Below are 14,799 nucleotides of genomic sequence, written 5' to 3'. Positions count from 1 at the left end.
ACGACTTCACCAGTCCAAATGTTTGGCCTCCAAACTCCGCAGACCTTAACCCCATGGATTATTTTGTATGGGGCGCAGTTGAAAAAGACACCAATCGCACTTCCAGTAATACAAAAGCCCAGTTAATGGATAAAATTAAAACAGTTTTTGCGGCCCTTCCCAGGGAGACTGTAGCATCAGCTTGTTCGAGGTTCCGAAGCAGAATTGAAGCTGTGATCGATGCTAATGGTGGTTATTTTGAGTAAATCTTGTTGATAGTATTGTAATTAACTCTGCCTGTAATGTTGTTTTGTCAATTCATTAAATTTAATAGATACAAAGAAGATTTTATTTTTCCTTACGAAACTGTCAAATTTATCCCGAACACCCTGTATATATATAAATAAGTTGAAATGTAATATGTGATTTAAACTCGACAAGAAAATATGTTCTTATTTAATCCTTTACCTACCTAAGTGTAAGCAAACAAAGTTTGCACATGAAGTATCTTCATAACTAGGCTACTTGTAAATAGACTGATGATTTCATGTTGATTTCCATAGTATCTCATACTGCAAAGTACATTTCCTTACTAATTGTATGTTCCTAAGGATTATGAGAAGGGTCACTACCCAGACCACTTTTGACCTTTACTGAACTCTCATCAGAGGGATCCAGACTCAAAGAAGATACTGAGATTGAATTAATCCATATTTAAGTAGTGTAAAGGTGTATTACTTTATTAAAATACTCTAGATCAGAGGTAGTTGTAGAATATTTTTTTTTCACTTTGTTACAAAGTAAACTATACCTGACATGAAAATATATTCTTGTTTGATCCATTGCTTACACTTGGGTCAGGGATTAAACAATATAATTCCTTTGCATGCATAATTTACTTCCTATCAAAGTGCAAAAACGTTTCACATACATGTAACCCTTGTTTAAAAAGTTTAACACGAGGGGTTTCATACAATGTAGCGTGTGCTCGATGTACTCCTATAAGGGTGAATATCATATGGTATGAAAGTGATAGTGTAGAGAGAGAGTCAGAAGTGTTTTGTGAGTGCTAGAAATGCAAGATGTTTTAAAAGCAGTAAAATAAAGTGATGATATTAATGATGAAAAGCATAAAACTGAGCATTGGAGAGAATGTAGTTGAAGCAATGATAGTGGACAAAATATGAAAGAGTATAAAAGAAGTGGCTAAAGGTAATGTGACTGATGAGATGGCAGTGGACAGAAAAATAGCACACATGTAGAGTTCTTCACAGGAGGAAACATGAGCTTAAGCAACTTGAGAATTGACTGGCATGTAGCAGGGAAGAGAGAAAAAAAAAAGTAAGAGTGTAGAGATAAGGGCATGAATAGCAAGAAACTGGGAATAAGGATAATAGGTGCTTAACAAGATTGTATCTAGGAAAAAACATGCTTTCATCACAAAGATCAAGGATGTCAATGAAGCTCTTGTAGTAAGCAGAGGAGAAGCTAAAGAGTTTAATGTTTTAGAAAGGATGGATGATTTGAAAGGCATGAAATATGCAATGAGAGAAGATACTGGTTGGTGGAGTGGTTAGCATATCTACTATCCAGCCAAAAGGCTGCGGGTTCAAATCCTGCCATGGGCATGGATGTTTCTGATTGTTTGTGAAAATACTAGCAGTGGTGGTGGAGTGGTAAGTGGCAATAATATAGTAGTGGTTCGCTGTAGCTGGTGGAGACAGAGAGAGATGTAGAGTAGGTGTCCTCCCTCGATGAATCTTTGGACTCCCTGCAGGTGTCACGTAATAATAATAATATGAAAGAGTTTCTGGAAGAAGAAAAAATGCAAAGAGAAAAGTGTGAGTCTACTGCCATGACTAAACCAATGAGAAGATTATGCAAAAGAAATGGTGTGTAGTTTATAGATATCCAGAGCGAATCAGATAGACAAAATGACTTGTATGAACAATAATCTGATTAACTCTCCTTATCATGCTAAGTCACCCTTCTTGCCTGCTTTACATTGGTTATGGATGTGCTGATCCCCCCCCCCCCACTCCCTGCCACACACACACACAATGTTTTCATTTTTTGCAGCTCCTACTTTATGATGTTACTCATCAATTTTGTTTATCCTCCCAATCTTGGATATATAGGTTGATATTCCCATTCATTTCTTGCAGCTGGTTATTCCATGGCACCACTTCAAGGTCTATTATAGACCAAGTATTATATTATATATTATAGCCTAAGTCTATTATAGTTAACAGAGACCCTTTCTAGACAGTGAATTCCATATGTTTAGAGATCTCCCTGAACAAAACTGCATGATCACTTTTGCCATGAGAGGCACAGTTGGCTACCTTGGTTACAGATAAATTTTCTGATGATTTTTTATGACAGAGGAAATTAGTCAGGCAGGCTAAAGAAAATCACCCCACCCCTCCCATTATACCAAGTGAGAATGATTATGGCAGAATAACTTTAATCAGTATCAACAGTAGGAAAGTTCAGGAGCAGAAGAAATAGTTGAGTTACTATGTGAGGTGATACCACAGTTGACGTGAAGATGCTCAAGCATACCGAGAAATGTCTATGTGAATACAGCAGTGGGAATGAATGGCATATCAATCCATGTGTTATGAGAACAGGCAAGAGAACTGGCAGTGCCTCTGATTTTCTACAGTAGGAAGGGAGGGAGATGATTTTCTTTAACCTTCTTGACTAATTTCTTCTGTAAAAACATCAAAGTAGACAACTGTGCCTCTAACGGCGAAAAGTGATCAAGCAGCTTTTTTCTAGGAGGTCACTTAACGAGTAGAATTCTCTATCGAGAAAGATTCTCTGTTCATCTACAAAGCTGGTAATTATGACAGACTTTGGAGAGTTGAGGAGACAGTAATGGTGGAGTGGAATCCAAGAGAATGAGAGCAACTAGTGGAGTGTCTCAGGGTACTGTACTAGGGCCACTGCAGTTTAATTTGTATATTAAGGATACAGGGAATGATTTGAATGGTGGTATTTCAGAATTCTTAACCTATTCGTTAAGAATTCTGAAATGAAAAGCATATATAGTGTGTACTGCACTAATGGTACTGGATTACAGTAAACTCATGAGGCTAGGGATTTGGGAGTGATGGTGGACACAGAGTTGAAGTTCAATGGACATATTGCAAAACAGCTCAAAGGTTACTTGAACACATTGACAAGTACAGATAGGAAGGTTATTATTTCTCTGTATATTACACAGCTAGATCTTGCCTGCTATATCGATTCAGTCACATAGTTTTCTTTGCAATGAGAAGTTGGTTAGTGGATCCAAAGAGACCTAGAATAGCTCCATATGTAAAAAAAAAACATCAGTTGCCATGTTTCATTAACAGATAGAAAAGAAGAAACATGATAGCAGCTTATTAAACTAGCAAGTTATTAAAGGGATTCTAAAAGGTTGATACAAAAGAAATGTTTAAATACATGACAAGAAAGCAAAAAACTAGACGGTATCAGAAGTTTTGCGAGTGTGGTTATTAAAGATAAGACAAGATTTTTTGCTTGGAGAGTAGCAAATTAGTGGATTAGACTCCAGAAGTAGTTGTGAATACTCTGGTAGTAATGACTTTAAGAAGGGTAAGACAGGTATTGTGTGAGCCTCCTGCAACAAGTCTTCTGATTCCAGAGAGATGATAACTCATACTAATTATAACAGTCTGCATAAATAACTTCAAGTACCACTTGTGTCACTTCATGTATGAGTAACTTACACAAACTTCAGCTATCAAATATGAGTAATGGTTTCAAAAATATTTGCTATATTCACCACTACATCAAATACTTCCGTTTCCCTCAAGAACACTGTTCAAAATTTGAAATATAAATTTTCCCAGCTATTCTGAAAGAAGAATGTGAACTAACATGTACATTACATTGATATACACTTAACCATAGAAGTATCATTTCTTTCTATTCAGTTATTATAACATTTCAAGTACTTTTAGTTATAGCAAAAAATTTTTCTTTTAGCAGAAAATATATCAATGAAAATTTGTAAAAGATTGTGTGCATAATGTACACCTTCAGAGTAAAACAAAAACAAAAAAAAATAAAAAATAAAAAATAACTTGGCATAGATAAGTTGCTACTTACTGAAGGACTTACTCTAACACTACCCCGTTGATCTCGGAAAGAAGCAGGATAGTTGTATGTGGAGTCATTTTCTGATGCTGGTAGAAGACTACTAGTGCTACTACTATGACTTCCAGCACTGACACCTCCACTGTGCTGACTATGAGTACTGGCGATACTATTACTCTTGCTACTATCACCACCTAACTGGTCATCCTCCTATTAGAGTAATTATGAAATATTTCAGAACTGAATATTTAAAATACTAAGCTAATATATATATATATATATATATATATATATATGTGTGTGTGTGTGTGTGTGTGTGTGTGTGTGTGTGTGTGTGGGTAATAAATTTTTAACTTGGGGATATTGTATATTAGGATAACCAAGTTATTTTATATAAACTTCGTTATTTTATTAGATATATGAAGAGCCAAAGGCTTCAATTCGGCAACATATGACTTGTTTAAGTTAAGGGATATTATATCACATATTGTTTCTCAGCTGAATAAGAAACGTTATTTCAACTCCTAATCCCAAGTATGCAAATAATTATGCTTTACATTATGGGAAAATAGTAAGAATAGTGATCAGAGCTTTACTCACCTTTACAATGAGTTGCCCTGGTGTTGTATCATCTTTAGACTTGAACTTTGTTTCAGGCGCAAACTTAATTGTTTGCATACTTGGGATTAGGAGTTAAAATAATCAAGTTTATATAAAATAACTTGGTTATCCTAATATACAATATCCCCAAGTTAAAAATTTATTACATCTATCTATATCTCCTCCAGAGATTTTTATTAAAAATAAAAACACATTGTTGCAACTTCTATATGTAAAGTTGATAAAGCTCCGTATTACTATAACCTTGGTATTTAGGGTCTAGCTACTCCCTGAGGAGACCTCAAAAAAAGGTTGAAACCGATCTGGGTAGTGACCCCACCCATAATGCATTGCAGTATACATCTTCTAGTGAGAAGTGCTTTACATTATGGGAAAATAGTAAGAATAGTGATCAGAGCTTTACTCACCTTTACAATGAGTTGCCCTGGTGTTGTATCATCTTTAGACTTGAACTTTGTTTCAGTATGCAAACTTAATTGTTTGCATACTTGGGATTAGGAGTTAAAATAACCAAGTTTATATAAAATAACTTGGTTATCCTAATATATATATATAAAACTTGAAATCAGTTTGAATTGCATTTCAGATATTTGATATCATCCAGACACATAACAAATGCCAATTTTAGAAATAAAATTTTACTGGAAGAGTTGAGGCTAACATGCCATATAAGATTTTTGAAAACACAACCGTTTGACGTGGAAGCAGCATACATACACAAAAACCTAGTACTCTATAGAGAATAATGGAATGACATACACCCAGGTGTGAATGTAACAAATTGCATTAATATAATTTAATATGGAAAGCATAAAGGTCAAATGAACAACAGTAATGAAAAACACAAAGGTTTACACTTTATGGTGAGAATAGCTTATCATTGACAAATACTAGAGTGCGACACATATAATTTGAATATTGATACGATTTTTAAATACAGCCATATAATACACACAAAAATGAGAAAAATTGCTTGGGAAATTATTATTTTTCCAGAATGATCCAAGAAAGGGTAAAGTAACTCATTTACTTATTTATGCACAAGTTCCAACTTGTGTATAAATATTTGTGTTCCTCTATAACACACATGTATTCTCTTCATAGCTGAAAAAGAACACAAGACTGCAGCAAAAGAGCTCGGAATCAACATGGCAAGTTCTGCTAACTTATAAATTCCTTGAATGCAACCTGAAGTTGATTTTCTTGAATGAATTTTAATAGGTGATGCACTTGTTTTCTGGCAAATTTATCAAAAGAAAAGAGTACTTTTAGTTAATTTTTCAAGCAAAAACTTTTTGAAGTCAAAAACTGTGCCATAGAACTCCTTTAAGGTTTTCTAAAATGTCATCAGGAAATGTCTTCACATACTAAGCTTTTACTGCAAAGGAGTTGAAAAAAATTCAAGTTTTGAAAGTGAAAAGCATCTTTCTTCCATCTCCAGGTAAATGTAGAAAATCTTGCAAGAAATGCAAATGGGATGTTGATGACAGCATCCAGATTCCATCCCCAAGAATTCTCCACTACGTGTTCAAAAAATTCAACGAATTCACTTCTGTGACGTTTTACTGTGCTTGTTAAACGGGAAGTTCCATCTGGTTGGTGGCAGAGGGTAATTTTTAAGCAACAAAATCTTGCAAAGCATTTATTCTTTTTGATGATTTAGAAAAATATGCCAGCAATGCACTGATAGTTTGGAAAAACAATCCACATTCCTTGATATTCGAGAGGCTTTGCTTCAGAACTAAATTCAAAACATGGGCAAAGCAATGTGTAAATATTGATAAAGGATATGCCTCGATTCTGTAACCATTAATATGCCCACTCATTACACAGGCACCATCATAAGTCTGTCTGACTAACTTGTCCTTAATATTAAATTCCTCAGCTCTGTTTCCAATATGTTTAAAATTACCATAAATGTTCATTATCACTTAAGTCTGTAAATCCAATGAAAGTTTGTGTATTTGACCACTACATGCAAAACGAAAACAAGTTAATAGCTGCAATTTTGAGATGACAGAAGTTTCATCCAGAATAATGGCCTCAAATGCAGCAGCAGCAATTTCTTTTTTTATAGCATCTTTAAACACATCAGATATAGCACTAAAGATATCATTTTGTACTATGGAAGAAGTTCCTTGCAATACAGTCGAATCATTTAAATGACTGTCTAAAAGCGGATCATACTCATGGAGCACATTTAAAAACTATATATAATTTCTTTGGTTACCTGAATCTTCAGACTCATCATGACCTCTCAAAGGAAGTTCTTGCTTAGCCACATGGCATACAATATTAAAAATGTCTCTATTTTTCTTTACCTGTTCATTATGGCAGGTAACTTCAATTTTTCTTTGTCCACGAGAGTGTCAATTCTTTGTTTTACAAACATCTTGAGAGTTAAAAATAACTGAACATGTGATTGGGAGTGCTCATGCTTTTTCACTGCTGCTGTTAAATGATTCAAGTCAGAATATCCATGCTCATTCCAAATGCCTTTCTCTCTGGAGAATAATAAACAAGGCCAACAAAAAGTCTTGACCACACCTCACATCCAGTTAACCATTCTACTGTATCACATTATGATATAGAGAAATGTCTCATGTACTCAGTTTTTTGCATCTTTGTGCTTGCTCAGTAAATTTCTAAGAGGAGAACGAGGCTCACCTCCGCAGTCATAGGATCTGCAAACGTTCTGGCAGAAAATGGGATCTATATTAGATTGTCAATACTAAATTTATTGAAAATTATATATTAAAAACTTGTCTATATTATATATAAAAACTTGCCTACCATGTCATACTTCACACTTCATGCACGGAAAAAAATTGAAACTCAGAAAGCAAAAACAGCAACTCAAAACAAATGACAACATTCAAATAGATTGCTTCACACAATAACCAATTACAATCACTAGGCGATATTCTTGAGTGGTTTAAAACCACTGGAACGATAAGAATTTGCCCCGCTGCGGCATCTGTACATCTTTTCAAAAGACTGAAAGTGATGTAATGTTTTTGCGTTGAAAGTGTCTTCTTCATGAAGCATTATTACTAAATAGCTTAAGGAAATTACAACGTACAATAGAATATACATTAAAATAAATTTTAATACAATTTCAGAACACAAGGACTACATCCGGTTTCACCAATACAGCCACTCTGGTCTTGCAGACCATGCGCTGGATTCCCGCCATGGAATACGGTGGAAGAAAGCCACGATAATACACCATAGTAAATTCAAATATGAAAAGCTATTCATAGAATAAACCTCAGCCCTAAGAAACAATCCAAACCTAAACAAATTTGGTTGCATGAGACTGCTGAAAAAATTTGGGAAACCTGCATCTGAAGACCTTCAGCCCAATCTGCCAAGAATACCAACATTGCCCACTAGGGGGCACCATCAGGACTTTTAGGAGAAAGAATAGCTTCCTGTTTCGTTCCTCATTTACTGTGTGTTGTGCTTGCATGCACGTGTCTTGTATTTAAGTTCCTGTGATAATGGCAACGTGACGTTGTCGAAATATTGGAAGTGTATTAAAATTTATTTTAATGTATATTCTATTGAATGTTGTAATTTCCTTAAACTATTTAGTAAGAATGTATAACCAACGTCTAAGCCTTTCCATGAGAATCATGAAACATAAGTATACTGTGTTTACCTTTAGGAATCACACAAAGTCTGGAAACAAATAGGGGAGTCTTTAATAGGAATAAATGCAAAAATATAATATCAGTGATATTTCTATTATGCATGAGCACCACACACCTAGAACACCCTGAATATTCGCCCCTGACAGCCGGCCTGGTTGGCCGAGTGGTTAGCGTATCTGCTCTCCAGCCAAAAGGCTGCAGGTTTGAATCCCGCCATGGGCATGGATGTTTTTGATGGTCTGTGAAAATACTAGTGGTGGTAGTGGATAGTAGATGGCATCGGTGTAGATGATGTGATTGGTGGATGAGGTTGAGTGGTGGAGACCGAGAGTTGTAGAGTAGGTGCCCTCCCTCGATGAGTCTTTGGACTCCCTGGAGGTGTCAAATAATAATAATAATATATATATGCATAGGCAGCCCTGGATTACAGACAACCTGACTTATGCCGTTCCGTACTTACGAACGGGCTCCCCATAAGGATAATTAAATGAATAATTCAGGAACTAGTTTCTTTTGGGCATTTAAACAAACTCACACTATGCCGCATTATTAAAGCAGCTCTTTCCGTTATTTGGAAGTCAAATTTAAGGGTCACACTTGCCATGTTTGAAGAGTGGTTCTTGAACTGTTTTATTCTTGCTGTGGAATGTTATTATTCATAAAAGAAAATTCCCTTCAAAATTCTGCTTGTGCTGGACAACCAACACCTTTAGATGATCTCGACACTAATGTAAAGTGTCATATTTTTACCACCCTACACTACATCGTTACTGCAACCAATGGACCAGGGAGTCATTTCTGCATTTAGGGCTTATTACTTACAGCATACATTCCCACAAGCAGTCAGGACTACGGAAGACGATGTGATGACGTTGAGAGAGTTCTGAATTATAGCATCCATGATGCCATCAACAATTAAAGGGGGTGTGGAACAAGCTGTGTCCTCAATTCTGTGATGATTTTCGTGGCTTCACAGAAGACATTGCCGAAACCAGAAAAGCTATGGTGGACAGGCAGCAATGCACTGCAATTGGATATCAATGAAAATGATATCATTGACTTACTAGAGTTCCATTGACAAGAATTAACCAAAGAAGACCTCATAAAGATAGAGAAGCAACTGATAGAAACACACACACACACACACGAGGAATCAGAAGATCCAGAGCCAAGAAAATTTACGACAAAAGAATTAGCTGAAGCCTTTTGTCTTATTGAAGCAGGATTTGCTAAGCTTGAGGAGCAAGATCCTAACTTTCAGTGGTTTACAAAGGTTTCCTGTGCAATTAGTAAGAACATCATCTGCTACAAGGCCATTTATGATGAAAAAAAGAAAAAGGCTGACAAACAACCCTAGATACCTTTTTCGAGAAACAGACTTCAGTGGTAATCTCCCCTCCTCCAGAAACAGAATCAAATCCTGATTTTCCAGCACCAGGTCCATCCTCTCTAGCACTATCTATGTCATCTGCAGATTAATGTTAGCCTACCTTCTTTGCCTTAGAAATGCCCCCCTCCAGTAAGCAAGACATTGATGCAACCTTTAATATTCTTTTTTGAAATTTCTCCTATCTAAACTTTTTGTACGAGTTTGTTTTTATGTTGTTTGTTTGAATTAAAAGAAAAAGCACAACAGTTTCTGTAACTTATTATTATAGTGCAGGGGTATTATTATCATTATTACAGTATTACACTGTATTATTATTATTACTGCATATGTGCTGTTCATCAGGGATCTGAGTAATGTAAGAATCTGACTTTAAGATATTGTCAGGGATATATCTCATTCATAACCCGGGGACTGCCTGTATATATATGAATTTTTTTTTATACCAATCCCACCCATAAAAGGTACAAATATCTATATGACAATTCCAGGTCTGGACAAGTGGTTAAAAGAAGAGGGGAACTTGATGTGTTTCTTGAAGACCTGAGGTTGTAATCATTGGGAAAAATCAGTATGAAGGATAGTCTTCTAAGAGGAAAGTGTAGGTTATGAAGGAGGAGGAGCATTAGCAATTTTTTTGGTAAGTATGGAACAGAATATATGGATGTATAGCAGTAGATACATGTGTTTGTACAAGTTTAGAGGAAAGTAGAAGAAAGATGGCCTTTAGCACGCAGAGCCAGTTTCTTTTCATACTCAGACTTTGCTTTCCATACAACAGTTGCAACTATTCTAGCCTGCTGCTTATAACGTATGTCATCCTTATGCACATGGCATTCCTTCCACATCCATATGACTCCTATTCTATTTATTGTTTGAACTCTTGGGACACATTCTGATATCGCATCATTTAAGTGTTGTTTAAATGCTTCCCATGCACTGTCGATATTCTTTCCATCCAGCAACCAATCCCATTCCACTGAACTCAGTATACTTCTCGATCATAATTTCCTGCTTTGTAGTTCAGCATGTAACCTTTTCTGAATGGAGTATTCATAAACTTAGTCACTTCTTCCAAGTGAGTACTGCATGATCACTGTCACCAACCAGAGGCAGAATAGTTATGTCTTTAACTGAAACGCCCTCTGATACTATAATCAAATCTAACACCCTTTGCCCTAGAGTTCTTTCTGTCACATGCTACTTGAGGAAGTTGTCCTGCAACAGCTCAATAAATGCATTTTCATTCTTCTCATGAGATTCTACTGTTATCCAATCAATGTTTGGATAATTAAAGTCTCCCATTATGATTACACTTTTCACGCTCATCTTTTCTATTTGGTGATGCATTTCTTCATCACTAGCAACTGATCCACCAGGTCTGTAACAACACTCCACTATTCAATTGATCTCGTTAAATTCCATCTAATCTGGACAAAATACTCGATTCAATCAAATGATTTACCATAATAGCATAAGTACTTATGTGGCGATGAATTTCAATATTCAGTGTCAGACTAGAATGCTGCTCACAGGGTTCACCAGTGCATTTGGCTGTAGAGAAGGGTGTTTATTTTAACGTAACACTAATCCCAATCACAAAATCAACACAAAACTGCAATAGGCTTTACTATCTTTTATGAAATGGATTTAAAAACTAGTTAATAGTGACGCATATGTATTCAGGTATAATTGAATAAAGCAACAAATTATCTAATCCAACTGCATTTTTTTAGTAATACATGAGAAAAAAAAACTTACAGTAGAATCTTCTTCTGCTTCACCAGTGCTTACTTCATTTTCCTGAGAATCGACCATAAGGATTTTCTTCATTTTGCGGTAATTTAAATTATCCAGCTCTCTAACTGCAGCTTTTGTACGTTGTATTAAATCTAAAATAACTCTAGATGGTCTGGACCTTGTTATAAAAGGATGCTAAAAGAACAATTTTTGTTTTAAATCAAACTAAAATACATGTGTATATTAATATAAATTCATATTTATTATTTTTTAAATGTGTTTCTTCAACAGCATATTTATTTGTTTCCAATTATGCCATTGTATATACTACAGGTGTTGGAATATCTCTCATTTCCTTCCTCATACTTATCAGCATGTGAGTATTAAGTACTACTAAAATTTCTCAGGCTTCTACATTAGTAGTATTTTCACAATTATAATCAGATGTTAATGTTCTTATCTTGCCATTCGTGTTCAGTACACAAACACTTTGAAGTACTTACACGAAAATTATTATTATTATTATTATGTGACATCTCCAGGGAGTCCAAAGACTCATCGAGGGAGGGGCAGCTACTCTACAATTCTACCACTCAATCCACCCATTACAACAAACCAAAACTACACCATCTACCACTCACCACCACCACTAGCATTTTCACAGACAATCACAAACATCCATGCCCACAGCAGGATTCGAACCTGCAGCCTTTTAGCTAGAGAGGGGATATGCTAACCACTCGGCCAACCACCCAGCGTAGTTGGCCAATTTATCTGGTTATAGATTGCATTTCCATTCGTCACAATTGTTCTTAAATTTTAATATTATTTTCTTTATATATTATAGTGTACATGGGTATATGTATCAGTCACTCCATATATTTTATACTTACTAGTAGTATTTAAGTGAAAATGTCAATGAAAACAAAAGCAACAGCCAGTGTTAAATATTATAAATCAGCAGGGCCGGGCCTTAGAGTTCTGGACCCTCTCCCGATGTAGTTTTAAGCTCAGCACCCCTTACTTTTTTTCTTTTTTAAATGTACTTAAAATTTAAAGCTTAAAAAATCAAAACACATAATTATATGTAAAATTGTGTACTTTGATGAAAAATACATATATTAACCGCCCAACTGGCCAGAACATTTATATACATCCAACAAAATTTAGATATGATAAATGCTATCTGTTGAAAGAACATGGATAAATTTGGCCCTCATGTCCATTAAAAGGTGTTGTACTAGTATCAGGAAGGAAATCAAGAGACCAGACCTGTTTGCAATAGTGCAAGTGAGATGTTCTCAAAGCCTTGTAAAGAGGCAAAAATGACTTCCTTATCTTTACATATGAAAGTCTGTTTCAGCATTGTAATTTTTCTGAATTGTATTTACAATCTTTACTATTTGGCTCTTGAACTTAACTTCCTGTCTTCTCCTAAAACTCCAATTTTGTAGCCTGATCATCATCTTCTAGCCTAATCTCCTCAATATAATATGACATTGGATATTTCATCACACCAAAGTACATAATTTAATATTTACTAACATTGAATTGACAGACATTTTCACGTGCCCATAATTTCAGCCCAATTCAAATCATTCTGTGAATATTGCATGCCAACCACATTTCTAATTACCTGCTATCTTAGCATCATCAGCAAATAGCTGTCTCCTGTCATATCTTATCCAATTTCGTTAATGTATATATTGAATAACAATGAACCAAGGACTGGTACTTATTGCACACCACTGGGTACTTTAAATTTTGCAGACTTATATCTCTCATATACCACTTTTTGATATCTGTCAGTCAGCCATCCTCTTATCCAAGCCAATATTTTATAATCCAATCCCATATTTTCCAATTTATGCAACGGTCTTCCATGCTGTATTCTGTCAAAAGCCTTGGTAAAATCCAATAGTATCATGGTGTATCTTGTCTAAATTAACAGTAGCATTTTTATACACTGAGTTAGCTTTACATTAGGAACTCTTCCCCCCCCCCCTCCCAGGATAACAATGTCATGTGTGGCTACTATAAATGAGCACACCTATCCTCAGTATGTAATCAGTAAATGTTTGCCAGTAATGGGGAAACATGGCAATATAAGTTAATTAGACTGCAGGCAGATAGTTGGGATCCAGAGAACATGTATAAGTATTCTGGATACAGCTGCACTTGTTGGTTACTCCTGTACCACTGTATCAAGGGTACCAGGACTGGATTAACCATGAACAGACATCCAGCAAGAGCTCACATTGGTCAGCCACACATGGTATCTCAGTAACACAGCTCACCCATCAGTAGAACAGCAGAGCAGTTTGACCCATTTCCACATTCACCATGTGCTGTACCTTGCTTTGCCTGATGTTCCACAGCCGGAGATCAACAAGGGTATTCATGATGATGACCAGGCATCACAAACAATGCTTCTCATGTTGTGTTGGCCAAGGAATGTTGGCAATGGACCTCGACAAATGGAAGAAGGTTATCTGGAGTGATGAGTCCCGTTTCCTGCTGCACCATGCTGATGAATGGGTTCGCATTTGGCATAAACAGCATGAATCCCTATCCCCTGGTTGCACAGTTGGGGTTTAACAGACTGGTGTAGGTGGTGTTATGGTCTGGGGAGTTTTTTCCTAGCATGCCCTAGTTCCGTTGGTTGATTTCCCACAAACACTGAATGGTGAACACTACAGGGACCTGTTAGCCAACAATCTTCATCTGCAGGAGGTCTACCCAGACCACAGTGCCGTCTTTCAACAAGAAATGCATCTTGTCATCAGGCTTGTACTACCAATGAAAGGGGTGTGAGAATTGCTGATCCTCCTCCACAGAATGAGAATGAAATGATGGAGCGGCTGCAGTGGACATGGGTTGAGTTACGCATAGATGATGTTCAACACCTTGTGGAATCTGCACCTAGGTGTCTGCGAGCTGTGATTGCACAGAAAGGTGGACCAACACATTATTAGGTGGGCATTCCTAATACAAAGTTAACTCAGTGTAAAATGTGACTAAGTTGCTCATATGTGACCTGCCCTTAGTAAACCCATGATGTTCATTGCAAAGTAGAGTTCCTCTGTCAACCCATTTCTGTATGAGCCCCCCAACCAACAAGTAATGGGCTCGAATCCTGCTGCGTGCATGAAAGTTTATGATTGTCATTAGGTGTAGATGAATTTTTATCACCCAGTGTGAGACCATAGCCCTGTTCATTGGAGATTTTATTTTAAAATCTCCAATTTTAAAAAGAGGCCTAAGCTCTAACAGTATTCTGTGCTATCCATTTCCATACACGGG

The 14,799-nt window shown here is 36.2% G+C and overlaps 1 protein-coding gene across 4 annotated transcripts in view; it reads right to left on the bottom strand.

Moving 5' to 3' along the window:
* The window catches only part of LOC150104464 (serine/threonine-protein kinase Tao-like), a 713,758-nt gene that overhangs the window by 348,230 nt on the left and 350,729 nt on the right, over positions 1–14,799 (bottom strand). For all 4 annotated transcript variants that reach the window (XM_090395159.1, XM_090395157.1, XM_090395158.1 and 1 more), the window contains 2 exons: positions 11,518–11,691; positions 4,105–4,302 (listed from right to left, as the gene is read on the bottom strand). In XM_090395159.1, the coding sequence (XP_090251285.1) occupies positions 4,105–4,302; positions 11,518–11,691 (372 nt within the window). The remainder of the gene's footprint in view (positions 1–4,104; positions 4,303–11,517; positions 11,692–14,799) is intronic.

Source organism: Typopeltis vanoorti, chromosome 7 (assembly GCF_054136105.1).
Source record: "Typopeltis vanoorti isolate ZY-2024b chromosome 7, IOZ_Tvanoo_1.0, whole genome shotgun sequence".
Lineage (NCBI taxonomy): Eukaryota > Metazoa > Arthropoda > Arachnida > Uropygi > Thelyphonidae > Typopeltis > Typopeltis vanoorti.
Note: the sequence above shows the minus strand (reverse complement) of the source record. Positions and strands in the feature narration are given on the sequence as shown.